Raw genomic sequence first — 20,686 nt, forward strand, 5'->3', positions numbered from 1 at the left:
TACAACAAAGCTTCACAGGGATTTATATCTCAGTCTATGGAGAGCTGGACAGCTGAACTCAGTTGAACAACGTCATGTGTGTGCTTTGGGTTACAAAAAAATTGGTACAATTTAGGCAATGCATGAATAACATTCAGTGAATAACACTGCAGCCTCTGAAACGGCAAGAGTTGGACATGCTTTCAAACAAAAACAAGACCTGACTGCACATTAACCACTTCCCTCAAAAATGCTCACCTAATCATTTGTAATCACACTCATTGTTTATCTACTGGTGATAGTACCCTTTCAGCTAAAACTGGTCATTAAGATGTGCTCATATTTTGTACAATAATAAGAGCTGTGTTCAGAGGATTTGAAGTATGTAAGAGCCTAGGAGTTAGGGGTTGTCTTTTTGAACCCAAAAACAAAATTGAATACACAAATGTCAAAAGGCAGCTCTGAGACTAAACTTTGAGAAATGTGATTAATCTGACTTTCACTAGTTTGTTTGAATCATCCAAACAAACATGCTAACAATTTAGCCTAGTGTGTGTCCTGTTCACGGAACTCAGTACTAAGTTAAATATTCAAACACTTTGAATAGGATAACAGATAACATCTGTTACTTGTATGCTTTGGTCTATATCATTTTGTTTTTATGACTCATGTAGACAGCTTTGCAACCTTTCCAGTTTGTTTTAAAATGAGTCAGCCAGATGCTATACTAGCATTTTGAGTGTTAGCTCAAATAGCTAGTTGGCTGTAAAAAATATACAAAAAATATGCCACAGATGGTTGTTGAAATTATAAAGTTAATGGTTGTAGACTAGAAATAAGAAGCAAATATTTGCCTGACACTGAGGACATGTTGTTAAGTCATTAGGAATTTTGAGCAATACAAGGACAGAAAGGTTGACAGGTTTAGCCAAAGTAACTAGGGGCAATACATTATTTGGTGAAATAAAAAGTGGGGGAGTCTAGATATAATAACATGTCAGCATAACCACTAATTACATTTTGGATCAGAATATGTGGAAACAGGTTGGTGGACAAAAGTCCTCTGAAATGTGTTTCCCACTAAGCCCTCAACTTTGTATAAGTAATGACTTTTTCTACTGACACATGCTCACAGAGACAAAAGTCACTTCTCAAATTCCTTAAAGTAATTAAACCAAAGGTCAATATCCTGGTTTCTAACTTATGCCATTGGTACAGCCTAACAGCTTCTGTCTTACATTCACTTTTGACAGCCAGCAAAGTGATTCATCATAAAACAGAGGCGATCTAATCTGGACATAAATCATGTACTGCTTCTGTAAAAGTAAGGAAATTAAAATGAGCTTTGAGAGATATAATGACTGTTTCTGTTCAGTGAATACTAGTCAAATGAGCTTCAACTGCTGGGGGCCTTCCAAGTGGTTCAAGCCTCTGAGGCCAGATAAGCTGCAGCAACCACAACATGAAGGCCAGAACATGGAGTGATAGAGTATTACTAATGTTTTTCTGGCAGGCAGGAAGAATCTGTACTGGATCGAACTACATGGCTCCAAGACAGCAGCTAACTAGATCCATCTGTTCATAACATCTTCTTTCAGCTGCTCCCTTCAGGGGTCACCACAGCTAATCATTTGCCTCTAGCTCACCCTGTTACTTGCATCCTGTCACACCAACCCTCTGCACGTCCTCCTTCAATACCTCCTTGATGCTTCTTTGTGGCCTTACTGGTTTCCTTCTGCCTGCCAGCTCCATATTCAACATCCTCTGTCCAGTATGTCCAATATCACTCAAACCCTCTCAACTTTGCCTCTCTAACTTTATCTTTTTTGTAAAACATCCCTTTCACTCTTGCTGATCGTTTCCTCACCCGCTCCACCCTTCCTGTACTCTCTTCTTTGCCTCTCTTATGCACTGTCCATTGCTTTAGATGGAGAAGTACATTCTGATATTGGATTATCTCATTTCTTGACACTGGAAGGCCACACTGACGAGAAATGAAAACTTTCCTTCATGTTGATTTTCACATTCAACTACATGGTTTCTCATGAGCTCAAGTCCCAGGACACACACAAATTTCTCGTTTCTGAGTCAGAAATCTGAACTCGTTAATGTTTGGATCTCTGTACCTGCTGATGTGCACAGGAAAAACAAACAATAAAACAACTACACTTAATGCTGGAGTCCTGAGGTCAGCTGTCAAACTGCCAGATTTTATGGCTGTTGTAATATGTGAGGTCAAGAAAAAAACATTACATCAATGTTGGCAATGACCTCTACATGAAAAGAACATTTTGTTACATGTTACATGCCCATAGGAAAATATCTCAAAGGATTTGTAACAGGCAAATGTTTGGCATTTTCACTGCCTCAATACTGAAAATCAAAACAAGTGAGAAATTTCTATTTATGATAATCGGTTTCAGTAGAACTTAGATTCATAGAAAACAGTATTGAAAATGTTTGTTTTCAACACTAGTTTACAGTGTGTAAACCAAGCAATCAAACAGAGACCAAGATTTTACATTTTCTTTAGTACATCTAAAAATAAGTAGCTTTACACTAAAATGCAAAAACAACCAAACTCCTTTATATCCTTCCTTTTAAAATGTGCTATACCTTTTAAAATTGTCATTTTCTTTCATGTTACATTGGGGGCGTATTTTCAGCCAGCTCATAGAGCGACTGTCATTGCCAGTTAAGAGGCAGCTAACTAACTAAGAAAAAGTTGGTTAAAAGTTATGGGGGAAAAAAAGCTGACATATTTTAACCTAAAGATCTTTTTGTAAACATAACAGTAGATTTAATGTCTAAACCTTTCTACCCTTACCATAATCAAATTGTTTTTATTGCTCAAACCTAATGTATCTATCCTAAAGCACTTTGAGGACTCCAGTACAACAGAAAAGTGCTGTATAACAATCAGTCCATCTACTATTTACCAACTAATGAAACCATGTATTTCTAATGAATAAAATTTTAAATTAAAAATGATCAAAATTTAAAAAAACAAAACAAAAATTAATCAAGTATGAAAAACATTTAGTGTCAGCAGCAACATTAATTGCTCCACAATTTTGTGCACATGGCCACGAATCACTACATGTGAGATGGAAAGATGAATCGTCTTGCAAAAAATGGATGGTACACAGGGAATTCCATGTTCAGAAATAAGTAGACAACAGCAAACTGTTGTAAGACCAATTTGAGCTGGACATTGTCTTAAACATAAGCACAACTACCATCAACTGATCACAAAAATATATACAACATAGGTAAAAAATCAAATACTTTGTGCTAGGATGCAATACTAGCAATACATACAAGATAAAAAACTGTTTTTAAAGCCTGTTGATTAAGAGGTTATTAAATCCAGACGTTTGTGAATTTGCAAGAACCCACTGGCATTTTTTTGGGCAAAGTTTGGGATCTATGCATGTAGCCTAATTAACCCAGTAAATCTAAGAGATCTTTATGCAATGTCTTTATGTAATCAATGCTAATTAAATGTAGTCAATCAACCAAGAAAGAAAAAAAAATTAAAGCCTAATGGGCAAAACAACAATTACAACACAGCATGTGTTCAACGGTGCTGGCATGAGGAGTAAACAATACAGTCAACACCCAGCAGTATGCAGGATTTGGATAAATTACCATTGCATTCACAAATATAGTAGAAACAAAAAATTAACTACAAAAATCAGGAAGACTGGCGCAGTGCATTATATAAATAGCAAGATACATGAGAATGTTGTTCATATAACATCAGTACAAGACTAAATTAATGTGTTTATTATTTTTCTAGTAGTTGTTTCTTTTCTTTACCTTTTTTCTTTCTGGCATGCCTCATTACTCTTTTTATTTGTTTTGTTCAGATACAGTAGAAAAAAAAAATCTCATCTGTCTTCTTGGACATAAGATTTTGCTGGAAATACATACAATCTGGACTCCATTTGTTCTTTTTCACTCAGAGACAATCACTCATGCTTCGAGGAAAGCATTTGATTCTGTCAGTGACATAACATCCTCTTCAGCAGGTTCATTTTATGGTAATACCCAACACATGTGGACTAACGCTCCGTTTTCCCACTAATTCCTCACAAACTTTTGCTTGTTCTGGAAAGTGATTACACAGGTATGAACTGTTTGCTTTAAAGTGTAAAACAATTGAAGTCACGCATCCAACAATAAGTCGGTTGTGACAGAAATACAAACGACGTTATGATTTGAAATTTCTAACAGCCAACAGCATGTGGGCTCAGTCTGTCTTTTCTTCTCTGAAACATCAAACATCCGCGTCGCGTAAATGACGTGAGGAAAGAACTGATCTTTGACGGCTCTGTAATGGGCAGAAACTGCATTCATGTTGTCAAGGGATCAGGATTATTTGACATGAACACCACCCCATCACTCAGCACATGCAGAACAGTCATGGTGATGCAAAAAAGAAAGAAAAATACAAGCATGGAAAAAAGATGTAATGACCTTTTTCTTTCTACTTTGTGGTTTTGCATTCGAGTTCAGGTTACCGCCACAGGACTTATACTTATTTTGAAATCCTTTTGATGTACACTGTGAGATTACATTAAAAACAAATGCACACCTACCAGCCTTTGAAACCATGTTCAGCTCTATGTGATTGATATCAAATGAACCAAAGATGAATGAAAGCCATAAAGTTATCACGTCATAATTTATGGTTGATTTTGGATCACACGCACCGATAGATGTGAGGTACTCAGACTTTCATTCCTGTGACTGTGAAACACGTACAACATTTGAAATGATACATTACAATATTCAAAGTACATTCTTACAAAAATGAAATAATTCAGAAGTTTGCTAAACATTTCTGTAAATGCAAAACTTGCTTAGGCCTTCTATTTGTGATCACTTCTTGAACCAACATACTGGTTGGAATCACCTAATGATCCCCATATGTAGCTGTTACATCCTGTGAGGCTGTGGGAGTGTGTGTGTGGGTGGGGTGTTTGCCCACTCTCTCCGCCTCCTCCTCTCTTGCCACTCCTACCCTCTCTGTCTCTCTCACTCTCCTCTCTCTCCCCAGGACAGCTGTTTTTGATAAGCCTCGTTTGCCACCTGAATCCAGTCAGCAATCACCTCTGAGGCTATTTAAGCTGGGGATGAGCTGTGAGAAAGATGGGTTTTTCCCCTCTGTGGTGCGATGCAGTTTCTGCTAGGTTTTGGACAGACAGCCTCCTAGTGAGTAGATGGGCTTGTGGGCCCTGGAAGTGTCTCCCTTATTTGTTTGGTAGCTTTTTCTTTTGTTGCTGCCAGTGTTTCCTTTGTTTCTTTGGCATTATTGGTAAAACGGCGTTGCCGGCTCTTTAAGTCATTTGTAATAAAACTATATTATTTGTAATAAAATTATATTATTATTATTATTATTATAGAACAACTCTGTCTGTTTATCTTCAGGTCAGCCACTAACCAGAAAGTCGGTGGTTCAATCCCAGGCTGCTCCAAGCCAAATATCCTTGGGCAAGATACTAACCCCATGTTTGCCTACTGGTGGTGGTCAGAGGGCCCGGTGGCGCCAGTGTCCGGCAGCCTCGCCTCTGTCAGTGCGCCCCAGGGCAGCTGTGGGCTACAATGTAGCTTGCCATCACCAGTGTGTGAATGGGTGAATGTAGTGTAAAGCGCTATACAAATGCAGGCCATTTACCATTTTACCATTTAAAGGTTAAATATGGATAGAATCAGCTCAGTTGGGCACTGCTACCATCCAGATATCCTTCAGCATGCATGGTGAGGGAATCGATCTTGGTCAAGGCTTACAGCTTCATACTGACCTTGTTGATTTCTGTGTCTGAAAGTTTGGTTAAATTACAAGTAATCAACATCCATCCATTCGCTTCCGCTTATCCTTTTCAGGGTCGCGGGGGGCGCTGGAGGCTATCCCAGCTGTCATAGGGCGAGAGGCAGGGTACACCCTGGACAGGTTGCCAGTCTGTAGCAGGGCTAACACACAGGGACAGACAACCATTCACACCTAGTGGCAATTTGGATTATCCAATTAACCTATCCCCACAAGCTGCATGTCTTTTGGACGGTGGGAGGAAGCCGGAGTACCCGGAGGGAACCCACGCAAACACGGGGAGAACATGCAAACTCCGCACAGAAAGACCCCGGCCTGATGGTGGAATTGAACTCAGGACCTTCTTGCTGTGCGGCAACAGTGCTAACCACCGTGCTAATCAACATAACAACAGGAATATAAATCAAAGTAAGTAAAGTGCTTAATTTAAAAACAAAGCAACCAAAAACACTTTGCTGGATTAGATGGTGGAAAAAAAGTCTCATTGGAATAATCTGCAGTTTGTTATGCTACTAATTAGTGGGTAGATTACTGTACATCTAATATTCTGTCCACAGTGATGTCTATAAAACACTTAATTTGCCTGTTGAATCTTTTAGCAGACCATGTTCCCTTTTTTACTGTTTCTGTAGTAGTTTGCCTGCATGCATGTGTGGTCATCTAATAACTTTGAAGCTGCAGTTACTGCTGCCAATAAGACATTAATGAAACTTACTGAAAAAAAGAGAGGAACTTGGAATCACTTAAAGGATGTTATTATTTTGGGGCCAAATAAAACGGTTGCAGGTCTGCAACTTTTGTTATTCTCATAGTTGTTCATCAAGAAGGAGAGTAGAAGAACAGAAGGAGTATAATGTTTTTGTAAAACTGGTATGATAGTGTGCAAAAAATATTATAAATGCATTTAAAAACTATACAAATCAGGATAAAATGAACCTGTATGGATTGGTTCTTTGCAGCTATACTACTTGAGTTGGTACAAACAGGCAGAATGATATTACATATAACATTTTAGGTTATTTAATATTAGCTACAAACAGCTAAATAACACATTGTCCCTTGCACACTGTGGACTGGACTTGGCCATCATTTTCTCACCTGGTCTGTCTCCTCGCTCACCCCGTTCACCCTTCTCTCCCTTGAAACCCCTTTCTCCTCGGTTACCTGAGGACAAAACAGCACGAGACAACTGATTTACTGACAATGTCGATAATGATTACTTTAAAGAGTTTTATGTCACAGTACATGATGATTAAGCACGATGTAGTATAGAACATTTAGATAAAATATGAAATCAAGGAAAAAAGGAGGCTGGAACAGTAAGAGGTACTAAAAGGAAACAGCTGGAGGAACATTTTACAACAAAAAAGGTTAACTGGTAACAGGTCAGCACCATGATTGGGTATAAAATTGCATCTCAGAGTAGAGTTCTCAGAGTTTCTCAGAAGTAAAAGTGGGCAGAAGTTCAAAAATCTGAAAAAACAAAAAACCCAGCACCTACAAATTGTGGAACAAGAATGATATAAAATTGCAACTTTGACTATCTCGGGATCTACTTTACATAATTCATCAAATGATTCTGAGAATCTGAAGAAATTTCTGTACATAAGGGAATAGGCTGAAAATCAATCATTGGATGCCTGTGACCTCTGAGCCCTCAAACAGCACTGCATTAAAAACAGGCATGAATCTGTAGTGAAAAGCACTGCGTGGGCTCAGGAACACTTCCAGAAATCATTTTGATTACAGCTCATTGTGCCATCCACAAATGCAGGTTAAAGCTCCTTCATGCGAAGAAGTCATATGTGAAGATCATCCAGATGCCTCTGGCTTCTGGGGGCCAAAGCTCATTTAAAATGGTCTGAGGCAAAGTGGAAAACTGTTCTTCTGTCAATGAATCAAGATCTGAAATTGTTTGGGAAAACATGGAGACTGCAACCTCCAGACTAAAGAGGAAAGGGACCAGCTGGCTTGTTATGTGCACTCAGTTCAAAAGCCTGCATCTTTGATAGTATGGCTGTGCATTAGTGTCTATGGAATTAGCAGCTTAAACACCTGGAAAGGCATCAGCAATGCTGAAAGGTATATACAGATGTTAGGGCAATATGTGCTCCAATTCAGACAACAGGCCTTGCGTATTTAAACAAGACAGTGCTAAACTTCATACTGCAGCTACAACAGCATGGCTTCATAGCAGAAGAATCCTGGTGATAAAGTGGCCTCCCTGCAGTCCAGGACAACTAAAAACATTTGGCACATCATGAAACTAAAAACATGACAAAGAAGGCCTAAGATTGTTGTGCAGCTAGAAACGGATATCAGACAAGTATGAGAACTCATTCCTCCCCCAAAAGTTCACCAGCTGTTCTCCTCAGTTCCCAGATGTTTACAGACTGTTGTTAAATGCAGAGGGGATGTGTTACTATTATCAAATTCTAACATGGGGTATTTTCTTAAATTTTACACCCTTTCGTACTGAGCGTGTAAATTCAGTCATTATACTGATCTCTTAGAGAACCAATATGTTAGTAAATTTGTCATTACGAATAGAAATGATAGTAAATACTTAAGTTTTGTTTGTTCAGTTAGACTGAGTGATATTTGTCATATTTTCATCCTACTTTACACAAAATAACAGAAACCAGGGATATGAGTTTAGGGATTAATCATGAATAACTGAAACTTGTAAAAATTGTAACATCAAATCGTTTTCAGTGTTTTTTGTCAAAATTTGGTTTAGTGAAAAGGGAAGGAGAGTTGTCTGTATCATAATATCCAATAAAATCCTGGTTAAAGTTAAAAGGGAAGCAAGCTATGCATAAACTGAACACAACCAAGACTGAATTACACACAGTGCCAACCGCAATGTAGCACAAAATGGGGCAGAAATGAGGTGAAAAAACAAGCAGGACCAAGAGCCATAACCCTCAGAGATGAGAGCAGCTCAACCACTGAGAAGTCTTAAAACATCTGAACCTTTTCTTCACTTCTCAATCATTTCCTCTCATTTGTATATTTTTAGCTAATGTCTCTTAAATCATGAGGCCTGTAATTGACTTCTCATACATGTGGCTACGCCCTGAATCCTCTTCTTAAATAAATTCTAAACATTGTGGTGTATATGTGAATATTAATGCAGAGAAGAGCTGAAAAACAAAATGAAAATGCACTGACAAAAATCTTTTTAAGGTAATTGCTTAGGCTATTACAACATGGATGGAAAAGTTAATGGGATACAAAACAGCGACATTACTGCAAGTAAAAATCCTTGCATTTGTGGTTTGTGTAAAATTACAGTACATTTACGCACGACACCTCTCCCCAATCAGAAGCTTGGATACGACTATGTCTTATTTGTTTTCATTTCAAAATATAATGTTATTACAAATTCCGATGAATTAGCCATCCAAAGTTGGAGAGCATTTCAGTTTCAGTGCCAGTTGCTAACTCTCAGCCATGAGGTTTAAAAACCACAAGTCTGTTTTTGTCATGAAGCAACGAGAGGATCGGCTTTGAATGGGCACTTATCCCACCTTTAATTTGACCACAGTGTAGGTGCAAGCTGTGGTGGTCCTCAGCCACATGTGTTACAGCCTGTGTGTGTGTCTAAGCAGGGCAGCTAGCCCTTTATACACACCCTCCACGTGACGTCCTCAGCCTTCAGTGTCACTTCTATCCTGACCACATCCTTAACAACTAAATAACACTGCAGGGAAAACCTAAACACAGTGGTGGGCTACTGCTGAGCCACAAGAGACAACAGATGCGTCTGATTTAAACCCTCACTGAGTAATTTTGCATACTGGTGGTCCTGAAAGGCAGCAAAGGGTAAGATGAGGGGAATTTTGTAAGGTAATTTGAAGCCTTAGTACAAATATTTATGGTAACCCTCAGGATAAACTGTCATAACTTTGATTAGCATCACACTTTTCATCTAGTGCCAACAGCAAGTAAATTCTTAATTTATATTTTTGGCTTATGAACAAATACCTTTAATAAAAAACAAATGAGCGTCAGCTGTATTTACTATTTTGTGGTAATGAGCAAATTCAAGCATTCCAGTGTGCTAAACCAATATGGTCCACTGTCACAGCTACACAACACCTACTAAAGATCAGTATATTCATTATCACTGCATTCCAGTAAGTAATGGCTCTAGACTTTTAATAATGTTTATGTTCAATGTGACCCATTGTGGTTTTCATTTTTTTTTTGTCAAAATGTTAAAATGTTCATGTCAGAAAAATTCTCAAGCCTAGTGACAACTGGCCAGTGGATTAAGGTGCAAGTCAATGATGCATTTAAATAATATGGGTATTCCCATAAGGTTAATTCACAGAGGCACAGATGCCATAATCCCAGCAAACATGGCTTAAAGAGACCCTGACATAATGTTGTGCAGGGTTGGCTGTGGCTCAGGTGGTTGAGTCTTATTAAAAAGTACTTTAAATGGTCAACTGAGGAGAAAGGTGTTATATAAGCACCTTCAAACTCTTTTCATTTGTATGACTGAAGTCTCATTTGTTGTACGGTGAACTTACAGTAACATGTCGGACTGTTAAAAGCATTATGTCTGACTGCCCCTTATGTCAGCCTTATAAACCATGTGATGCACAGTTAGCAAAGTAGCATAAGGGAGCAACAGGATGCGAGTTTAAGTCAACCTTGTGGTATACATTTTTTTCCTCTTTCCACCAGCATGAAAGGAAAGAAACGTATGGTATATCAGCAAAAAAAAAGAAGCAAAGACAAATATCAGCTAGACAGGGAAAATATTGTTATGCATTAATATAATTTTTTTTAAATCATCTTTTGATATGGCAATGAAACATTTTTGGGAACTATAGACTAATAAGAATCATTAGGTTACTTACATATAAGCCTGAAACAAGGCCAAAAGTTTTAAAGTTCTGAGATAAATCTGTAAAGGTCAGGCTTCAAACTGCTCTTAATGCAAGGTTTCTATTTATTTAATTGTATGATCAGCTAACAACAGCTCTTTACTAATTTTGGCCAGCTGTAAATCTGAAAAGGTATGACAGCATGAGAGCCACAGAGAGACAAAAATAACGTCTAGCTTATGAAAAAACACAAGACTAAAGACCCAAGCGGTTTTCCGTAAGTGTTGGTAGGAACCAAAGTAGAGTTGAAAGAAGTTGCCCTCCAGGGGCCAAATTGCTAAAATTGCTTTGTGTGTTAAACAGTTTGCTAACACGTTAGCAGTAAACACTTCACAATGTCACAGCACTTCAGAGTTGTCAGTTTTTTACTGTCCCCCAGTGGCTAAAAAAAGTCCAGCTTTACGCACCCAGAAATACCATAAAACACTGTCAGCAACCACAACTGATCTGACAACCAAAGGAACAGCCAACACCTTCTGCAGTCCCTATATATTCTTCCCACCGTTCATCTATATAAAACCATGAGACTTCCCAGTGCTGTTTTTACAAGTTTTTTGTTTTCCCTCCTCCCTCCTGGATGACTGTCTTATACTGAGGCCCCATTCATAGCCGAGTCTCTCCAAAGCCTTCCTCCTTCACTGGTCTGTTAAACCTGAAACTGCACCACAGACGCGTAAAGCAGAAATACACACTACTACAAACTACCGGGATCTAGATGTGAAGGTTCCTGTGTCCTTCACTTTACCTTAATTTTTGTTTTTCTGTGTAAAATGGTTATTGGTGTGATGTTTTGTATTGCTCGCTACATAACTAAGTTGTCAATCAAATGATGCAGACAATGCCAGAGTTTTTGTAGGTGACAATCTTTTCACGCCTGCTTGGTCATAATGGATGTAAAGTGAGTTTTCTTCTAATGGCTTCAATCAAGCTTATGTCATACTATTAAAATACAGGACATGTTTAGCAATAAATTATAATTCCCTCTACTTTCAAGACATGAGTGACAGGCAGTGGTAGAATATGACGTGCTATATGTATAAGAACAGCTTTTGTGAAACCCATGTTTAAGGACTCTTCATAGAGTCACTTTTTACAGTAAAACAGTAGTGGAACATGTCTGCTATCACTACAGATACATTATATTAAAGAGACATCACATAATGAGGAGATGTGGCACTCCTGAAATCTATGGAAAAACAAATAATGGAAGAATTGTTCTAATCTGATATGACTGCTGATTTCATCCTCTGACCAAAGATTAAATGGTAAATGGCCTGTATTTATATAGCGCTTTACTTGTCCCTAAGGACCCCAAAGCGCTTTACATATCCAGTCATCCACCCATTCACACACTGGTGATGGCAAGCTACATTGTAGCCACAGCCACCCTGGGGCGCACTGACAGAGGCAAGGCTGTCGGACACTGGCGCCACCGGGCCCTCTGACCACCACCAGTAGGCAACGGGTGAAGTATCTTGCCGAAGGACCGAGAGAGTCCAAGCCAGGGCTTGAACCGGGAATCTTTCCGATTACAAGGCGAACTCCGAACTCTTCAGCCACGATCGCCCGTGAGATTATTTAACATTAACATTTTAATACTTTTGGTGTGCACTTAAGGCAGGAGTGGGGGAACTCCAGGCCTCGAGGGCCGGTGTCCTGCAGGTTTTAGATGTGTCCTTGATCCAACACAGCTGTTTTAAATGGCTAAATTACCTCCTCAACATGTGTTGAAGTTCTCCAGATGCCTGGTAATGAACTAATCATTTGATTCAGGTGTGATGACCCAGGGTGATATCTAAACACAGGACACTGGCCCTTGAGGCCTGGAGTTCCCCCACTCCTGCCTTAAGGAGTAACAACAGCATTATGTGCCCTTTCCCTAGCATCCTCTTCATATGGCCTACTTCATTATAAATTTGATTTAAAGAACTGAAGGTAGATCTCCTCGATTGCCATCGAGCATATCCATTATCCGTATCACTATTGTGTTGCATTGTGGTATAATTCAAGCTGATGAAGTGTCCGGTGCTTTCAAACTCGAATTTTCTACCAGGAATTAGTCCTAACAATGGGGTCTATTAGGAGACCCCACAGTATGACCCTTCTGCCACCAGATATTTGGTTTTTGTCTCATTTTATCTTATTCTCCTGGTGCTTTAGCATCTTTCTTCTAGTAAACACAATAAAAACAGTCTTTTACATTTGTATAAAATGAGCATGAAAAGGCACATTATTTTACACTATGTAAAAATGCCTAAAAAAGGTCATAACAGCTAAGTGCAGGAGACAACAGGTCCAAGATTTCAAGAGCTACCGGCCAACATTTGGACTGTGGGACTTAACACTGGACAATTCAGCCAAACCCCGATCTGATTGGCAACAGCTGTCGGCTAAAGACACATTACACGCATACATACACAGTGACATGTCCACACAAGAAACTCTTAGACTGCAGTGCCTTATCATATTAGTCACGGCTATGATTAATTCAGAGCTGTGTTTATCTCAGTGTGTGTTTGTTATCATTGGCGCTGTCCAGCCCCCGATGGGGTTTATGTAGATTTAGAGAGATGATGAGAGAGTATAAAGACAGAAAATAAGAAATAACAACATAATGGACACTATCCAAGCTTAAAGATGGCATTTATCCTTGTTCTCACATTGTGGAAAACATGTAAAAACATTTACAGAGTGGAATGGAAAACTACTGGTAAATTCCCCACACTGTATATAGTGATATACTGAGTTGTCAGACAGTATTAGTTCTTCATTATGGATTTTGCCACATATAAAATATGATCCTATTATAATGATAAAGGTGTGTGGGTTCTATTCAAAAGTACCTTTAAATATGTTATTCAGGTTTCTGTGTCAGAATGTGGTTGAAATTTGTTTAAGTGCATGCTTCTTGGATCTTAATTTCCATGGTAGATTTGGAGGGGTTGTGTCATGACAACATGATGGATGGGGGCAGTAAGAAAAACTGGCTGGATTAGTGCATACTGGAAAATGAGTACGTACACACGCATCAACAAGTTTTCCTCTCTTTTTCTGACAGTTGTTCCATTGGAGCTAATAATATAGAAATATTGTTGCTTTCCAGCTGTTTAGTTGATAATCACGGTTTCTGGTAACATCCAATAATTTCTTGCATTTCATTGAATGGAAAACCTATTAGATAAGTAGAGACAGGTGTTTTGCTTGAATAAATGGGAGAGTATAAGCGAATATAGCTCCCATGGCTAAAGACAAAAAGCAAACAGTAGCACCTGTTGGTGATGTAAGAAGTGTTGTGTTCCTGATAAATCCTGGTACGGAACTTTTTCAGTGACATAAAGGTCAACAAGTCATGGAGTCATCTGAGGACTGAGTCTTTCAGTAGGCAAGTGTTGTTAAGATTAATTTGTGATTTATACAAGACTACAGGGAGAAAAAGGACATCCGTACTGATGAGCTGCTGTGTGAGAGTATGACTAACTTATTTTAATGTGGCTACTGCTGTTGCTCCACAAACACACAACTGCCTACATAGTTTTAAAGCAAAGATTACACTCTATGTTGTTGTAATGAAAAAAAATTCTTTCTCTCTGCACAAGAGCGAACAGATTAACCAGAGAGCAAGAAGCAGAAATAACCTGCTAAGCCCACAATTTTTACTGTATAGGAATAATTTTACAATAAAATTGAAGGAAAATGTATCTTCTTCCAAACAATGTCTTTTTAAAAGCAGACACCTTATGCTGGTTGATCTGTACACATTTGACTAAGAGTGCCATTTAGCTGTTCTTGCATTAACTACTTCTTTTGACTCGCTTTAAAAAAAAAAAAATAGGAACAAAAATAAACACAGATCTGCAGAGAAGATTTTCAGGATGCTCAGGGTTTTTAAACCCGGTTGATATGATTCAGATTTTAAAAGCTGTTTTGAGAGAGCAGTGCCAAGCCAGTTTCAAAGTAAGTGACAAAGAAAGTAGAAAGTGGTAACTTGTGCTTTTTGTAAGTGCTGCTTCACACACAACAATGAAAAGTGATGAGGTATGGTGGATTTGAATGTCACCATCTAATTGTTTGATTTGAATCTCTCTCTCTGATTTGTTGATACTTGCCTAGATTTCTTTCTGTGTCATGCTTGGAATGACCTTTTCCACACATTCACCTTTTTGCTGTACTTGAACACATACACGGGGGCATCAGGTGCCACTCGATACTTTGATACGTAGATTGAATTAGTCAGTGATATCAATATATTGACCTTCTGACTGGTATATGACCCTCACCGTTACCTGCGAAGGGACGGCAACCTTCTAGCAGCTCTGTATTGTATGCTCTTGCTTTTCCAGTACTTGGCTTTCTCATATTTGCATGCATAAATATCAGTGAGCTCATAAGACCAGGCCAAGTTAATTAGTATTAAACTCCAAACTATTAGTATCACGACTCGCACCACAAATGTACCTTTAGGCCCGGCAGGTCCAACGTCTCCTCTTTCTCCCGGCATGCCATCAACCCCACCAGACCCTTTCATTCCCCGAGGGCCCTGGTTGCCTTTTTCTCCGGTAAATCCTGAAACACAAACAGACAATCATGAAAAAAAAAACAAAAACAAAACCTGCCTGTATTTTGCAACTGCCATTCTAAAAAGGCCAGAGACCCCACTCATATGGACTATTTTGTACACTTTCTTCTGTTACTGGCAGCCAGAATGGAGCTACTGAGTCAACAGACAGGCAAATTTGATGACACACTGATTCTTCAGCTTGCAGATCTGTACTGCAATTCATGTGGAAAAAGAAAAGATGTGGAAGAATGGATGAGGATGAAAAGAATTGTAAACTCTAGAGGGGAGTGAAGATTTTATCGCCTGAGTGTCAACACTAACTGAACCAGACTGGAACATACTTGATCTAATCATGGTTTTCATTAGCTGTAATGTGGATCCATGGTGTAAATAAACAATTACTGAATTTCTGTTAGGGTCCAGTCATCAGGTCTCCCAGTCCTATCTATGTCATTCCAACACAGCAAACAAACTCTATATTATTCTTTAAAGTGTATTAAGGTTTTGGAAGTCCTGTTAATATTAGTCCTGCTCATGTTCCACCATCTGGAATACACGAAAAACATCTTTTGTTTTGCTCCTAAAACATATCCACTCCATACCCTGTGGCATACAATGAGAACATTTGTTTAGAGTAAGCACAGTGAAATGTCTCAAAATTAGTGTGGTAATGAGTTATTGATTACGCCGCTGAGGTGAGAGAAATCTTTTTAAAATGTCGCTGTGTTCTGACACGCTCTGATTACACTGTTGTGACTGTTCAGAAATAAGAATAAAATAATTAGGCATTAGAGCCAGAAACGCAAAATAAACCGATGATGGATGAGGCCATATAACTCAGTTCAACTCAAAAACCCACTGGGAAAATGCTATCTATCATAATTGGGATCCAGGGCAGAAATGTTCTTTTTGTTCTGCAGGCGAGTCCAACTGGACTGCTCCACATGTCAAGCGTCCTGCTGGATGTGATGACACATTCCTTTGGCTTCGGTGCAAGTGGAGCAACAGAACTCCATGTAGCACAATATAAACACAATGTGTAGATCTAGGTTATTAGAATTGATTATTCTTTTTAGAACTGGAAACAACAGTCAACATAAAATAAACAGATAACATAAACTAACATTGCTAAGGTCATTAGTTTGAACAATAGGCAAAAAAAAAAAAAAAAATTTGAAGAATAGGCAGTGTTGGGAAGGTTACTTTACTCAATGAGAGTAACGTATTCTGAATACTTTGGATTACTTAATATATTATCAAGCTTTTTACAACTACATGAATGTACTATTGCTGTGTGATTTATTACTATTACTGAATGATATTCGCCATACCAATACCAAATAGATTTTTAAATCTTAATATAAATGAGTAACAGTAGGGTGGACATTAGTTAAGGCTGCACGTTTTGCAGCGATCTCCTATAGAAAACTATTTTGCGCATATATAAAACAGGTCCGGGGCTCGGAACCGTAGTAAAGGGACCTCTGGCTAATAAGTCGGGTTTGTGTCGGTTCGTAGCCGAAAATTAGCTTTACTTTGTTGTCTGGGTCAACTTTGCTAGCGAGAGACAGAGAGAGGCATTGAAAGGCTGCTCCAACGGAACTTATTGTTTCGGAGGAAAACACGAACACGGTGTACAGTCGAGTCTTAATAGCTTACTTACAACTGGGCTCGTCAGGCAGTCTTCTTGGCTGCAGTGGTTATTATTATATTTACATGCTTCCAGCTCCCGTTTCGGCTCGATGACAGCTCGTACTTTTCGACTCTCCCTTTTCTCCCTCCTCGCGCTCACAGACACATAGCGGGTATGGCAGTCCATTCTCCCTGCAACACGGACTACACTGCCCATGAGGCTACATTCTTTAGGGCTATGCCTGTAACACTCTGCCTATTGCCTTCATATTAAGTAATCTTTGTGAATAATTTTTAAAAATATTTTTTCACGTATTTTTAATACATTTACAGTTAGAAAGTACTGCATCTGACCGAAGAAGCGAAAGTATTTATCAGAATTAACATTCTCTTAGTGGAAGAACAGCCTCAGAATTGGACCTGTAAGCTTGTGTGGTTGACTTTCTTCTTGGTAAACACAGTAAAAAGATATATAACTTGGATTTATAAGAGACGCACCAACATACAAGTAAACGTATTTCACGTTGTGTTGTACATGGAGTCCTCAAAGTGTTTTAACATTTCAACACAATGTCAAATGCAGTTTGTCCCCTATGCCCAAAACAAGAAAAGCAGAACTGAACCAAGATTCAAGGTTATGGGAAGCTTCAGTTTACAAGACACCAAGTTCCTGTAAAGAGCTAATGTGTGTAATGGGATTCATAAAGACTTGACATCAGATTGTGTCACATGCATAAAAAATATTTATTTTCATAGTATGGAGGGAGAAAATGTGTGTTTCAGGAGTGTTTGGTGAAATAGATGATTAAAATTCCCCATTTTCACCACCAGAAGTGCTACACAGCAATGATTTTATGTATAGGCCACTGGTTTGTCTATTTTCTCAAGATGATCTCTAGTTTTTCAGGATTGTGTGTGTGCTACAGTAGTAATCATAAAGTATGAATCAGAAATTGTTCAAAATAAATTTTAAGCTGTAAGTTGACTTAAGTTTACTGTACATATTTTGTTTTTGATAATAATGTTTGTGAATAAAACTCCCGCTATTCATTTTTATTCTTAAAACTAATTTGAGATAATGGCAGGTTTAGGATATACTGAAAGTATTTATTTCACACGGATAACATATTAAATGTTTCGCTTGAGTAAATCTAAAATTTTAAGAAAAAAACGTCACTTTCCATTTGATGGCAGTAACATGTAAGGAAGTGGTATAAAAAAACCCAGCACATTTTCTTAGCTTAAACATTTGATTTGTTTTCTGTTGTTAATAACATATAGGTTTATGTCACTTGCAAACCATTCTTTTTGGGAACTAGAATAATCCATATACCACTCCATCTGTTGAAATACAAAACTGTCATTCATGACAGTTAAACTGTAGTTTTTGTTTTGTGCTTTATTACTGCTAACATTAACAAAGGCTGATTGACAGTCATCTTGTCTAATTGGTAGTCCAAGTAGTCAGTGGGTGCAACGCATGAAGGAAGGAAGTAACGTGTCAGCAAAACTCACACAGTGGGAGGCAGAAAATGTATTCAGTAGATTTGTTAGACCTCAGGGATGCAAAGAGCCCGCTTCGGTAAAAAACACTGCATGTTAAGTTAACTGTCCTCTTTTAATTGGTGAAGATGTTCCCACACTGTTTTGGTCTGTTCAGGTTGGATTTTCATAGTCTTTTGTAAGTTTCTTTATGTTTGTATTTATTTAAAAAAAAAAAAAAAGGATATGCATGTTAACAAGCACTTAAAGTCATCATGCACATATGTCAGATTTAGCCACACAAGCTAATTTTCCTCTATAGTCTGACAGGCTGATACAATATTAGATTAATCAACAAAACCAAACATTGAGAAGCATGTGAACATAAATAAAAGACAAAAACACATACTCCTATAACAGATTAAATTGTGTAAAATTGTATGTAGCAGGATAGTAGTAGCGTAGTATATTTTCTCAGTTGACCAGTTTCCATATTCAGTGAAAACCACCTGCAGACTGTATCGCTAAGCTCTCATCCTGTCTTTGTGTCTTTGGACTATTAAATCTGAATTAATATGTTTTTCCATTTTATGCTGTACATCGTATTATGATTGCTTAGACTTATTTGGTGTGGTCTGGTATGACCTGCAGGAATTCTTGGTTGTTAGAAATGTTAAGAATTTAAGGAAAATAGCTTTAATTGAGTCAAACAAAAACAGCTGAACCCAAACGGACTTACTGCTACTAACTGTTTTGATTAAAAACCATCTCCCCTCTAAAAAGCCCTTTTTCACTGAAGTTAACATTGGGGGTTTCATTTTTCTGTCTTTGCTTTGGTCTTGCAGAGGGTTTGGTTCCATTCACTTTGCTAGATTCTTACAAATGTTAGGCCTTTGTAAACACTCACGTTAGCAATTCTTTTTTTTTTTTTTTCACTTTTTCCTGGAACTATGGGCTGAGATGGGAGGGGGGGTGGTCCCCTTTCAACAGGAAGATAATGCTTCTTGGAAATGTTCATTTTCAGCCAGGGAATGTGGATGGATGATGACAGGAGACAACCTGAGGGGTGATGATTCAAGAGGTACCAGGCTGAAAGGGGGACCCAGAACATCTGGAATCATGATGTTATTGTTTGTATCACACCATATCAATGAAAAATAGCCATGTCATGTTTTGGAGCTGCTCACTGTGAATGCATGATGGTTTAAGCTGTATTTTTGGGGGAATTACCTGCAAGACTAAGACAGATGACACGTCTCACTGGCCCTGTGTAAAAATAAATCCCCACCCAAAGTCTGCACTTTGTTTTCTTAAGCAGCTTTATATGACCTTTAATTCTTTCCACTCATAGTGTTATGAATGCAACTGCATGTAACATAACCAGAGGGAGCTTAAAAACAGAAAGTGTCTAATTTTTCATCTTTCGTGTCACTCAAACATAAATCCTGGTATTCCAAAAAAGTCTTGTATCTCTTAAATTTGAGATATTCACATATATAGTTTAGCAATATTTTATAGATCATATGGAACTTTTTTTGTGGAACCTTCACGCCAAGACCCTTCCTTACCCTCCTTTCTTTTTTGTGTTCAGATAATTTGCACGTGTCTTCCAAAGCTGGGAAACTACATCAACTCCCACAAGTTAAGCAGATCAGGATGAAGGTTTGAAGTATTAAATCCATCTATTTTTTACATTTCTATACCTTCTACTTGAAGGCAAGGCAAGGCAAGGCAAGGCAAGGCAAGTTTATTTGTATAGCACAATTCAACAACAAGGTGATTCAAAGTGCTTTACAGAGACATTAGAAACAAGAACAAATAAAAAGCATGATTTAAAATTGATTAAAACAAGCAAATAAACTAACTAACTAATTAACAAACAAACAAACAAACAAACAACAGTATATAAAATCAAAACAGATAAAATCAGAACAGTAGATAAAATCAGTAGTTAAATGTAAGTTTTGAAATTTAAGCTTAAAGTGTGGATTTGGTGCTTTATTCAAATGCAGCTGAGAACAGGTGAGTCTTCAACCTGGATTTAAATAAACTGAGTGTTTCAGCTGATCTGAGGCTTTCTGGGAGTTTGTTCCAGATATAAGGAGCATAAAAGCTGAATGCAGCTTCTCCGTGTCTGGTTCTGATTCTGGGAACTGATAAAAGACCGGATCCAGATGACCTGAGGGATCTGGATGGTTCATACTGGGTCAGGAGGTCATTGATGTATTTTGGTCCTAAACCATTCAGAGCTTTATAGGCCAGCATCAGAACTTTAAAGTCTATCCTCTGACGGACAGG

At 38.2% G+C, this 20,686-nt stretch overlaps 1 protein-coding gene across 1 annotated transcript in view; it reads right to left on the reverse strand.

The window, feature by feature from the left end:
• scara5 (scavenger receptor class A, member 5 (putative)) overlaps nucleotides 1-20,686 on the reverse strand; it is a 109,263-nt gene that overhangs the window by 27,018 nt on the left and 61,559 nt on the right. The window contains exons 9-10 of the mRNA XM_085372056.1: nucleotides 15,172-15,279; nucleotides 6,914-6,979 (exon numbers count right to left, since the gene is read on the reverse strand). Of these exons, the coding sequence (XP_085228182.1) occupies nucleotides 6,914-6,979; nucleotides 15,172-15,279 (174 nt within the window). The remainder of the gene's footprint in view (nucleotides 1-6,913; nucleotides 6,980-15,171; nucleotides 15,280-20,686) is intronic.

The sequence above is a fragment of the Diplotaxodon limnothrissa genome, linkage group LG15 (genome assembly GCF_057381915.1).
Source record: "Diplotaxodon limnothrissa isolate DT_005_m linkage group LG15, D_limnothrissa_male_GT1.1, whole genome shotgun sequence".
NCBI classification, from domain to species: domain Eukaryota; kingdom Metazoa; phylum Chordata; class Actinopteri; order Cichliformes; family Cichlidae; genus Diplotaxodon; species Diplotaxodon limnothrissa.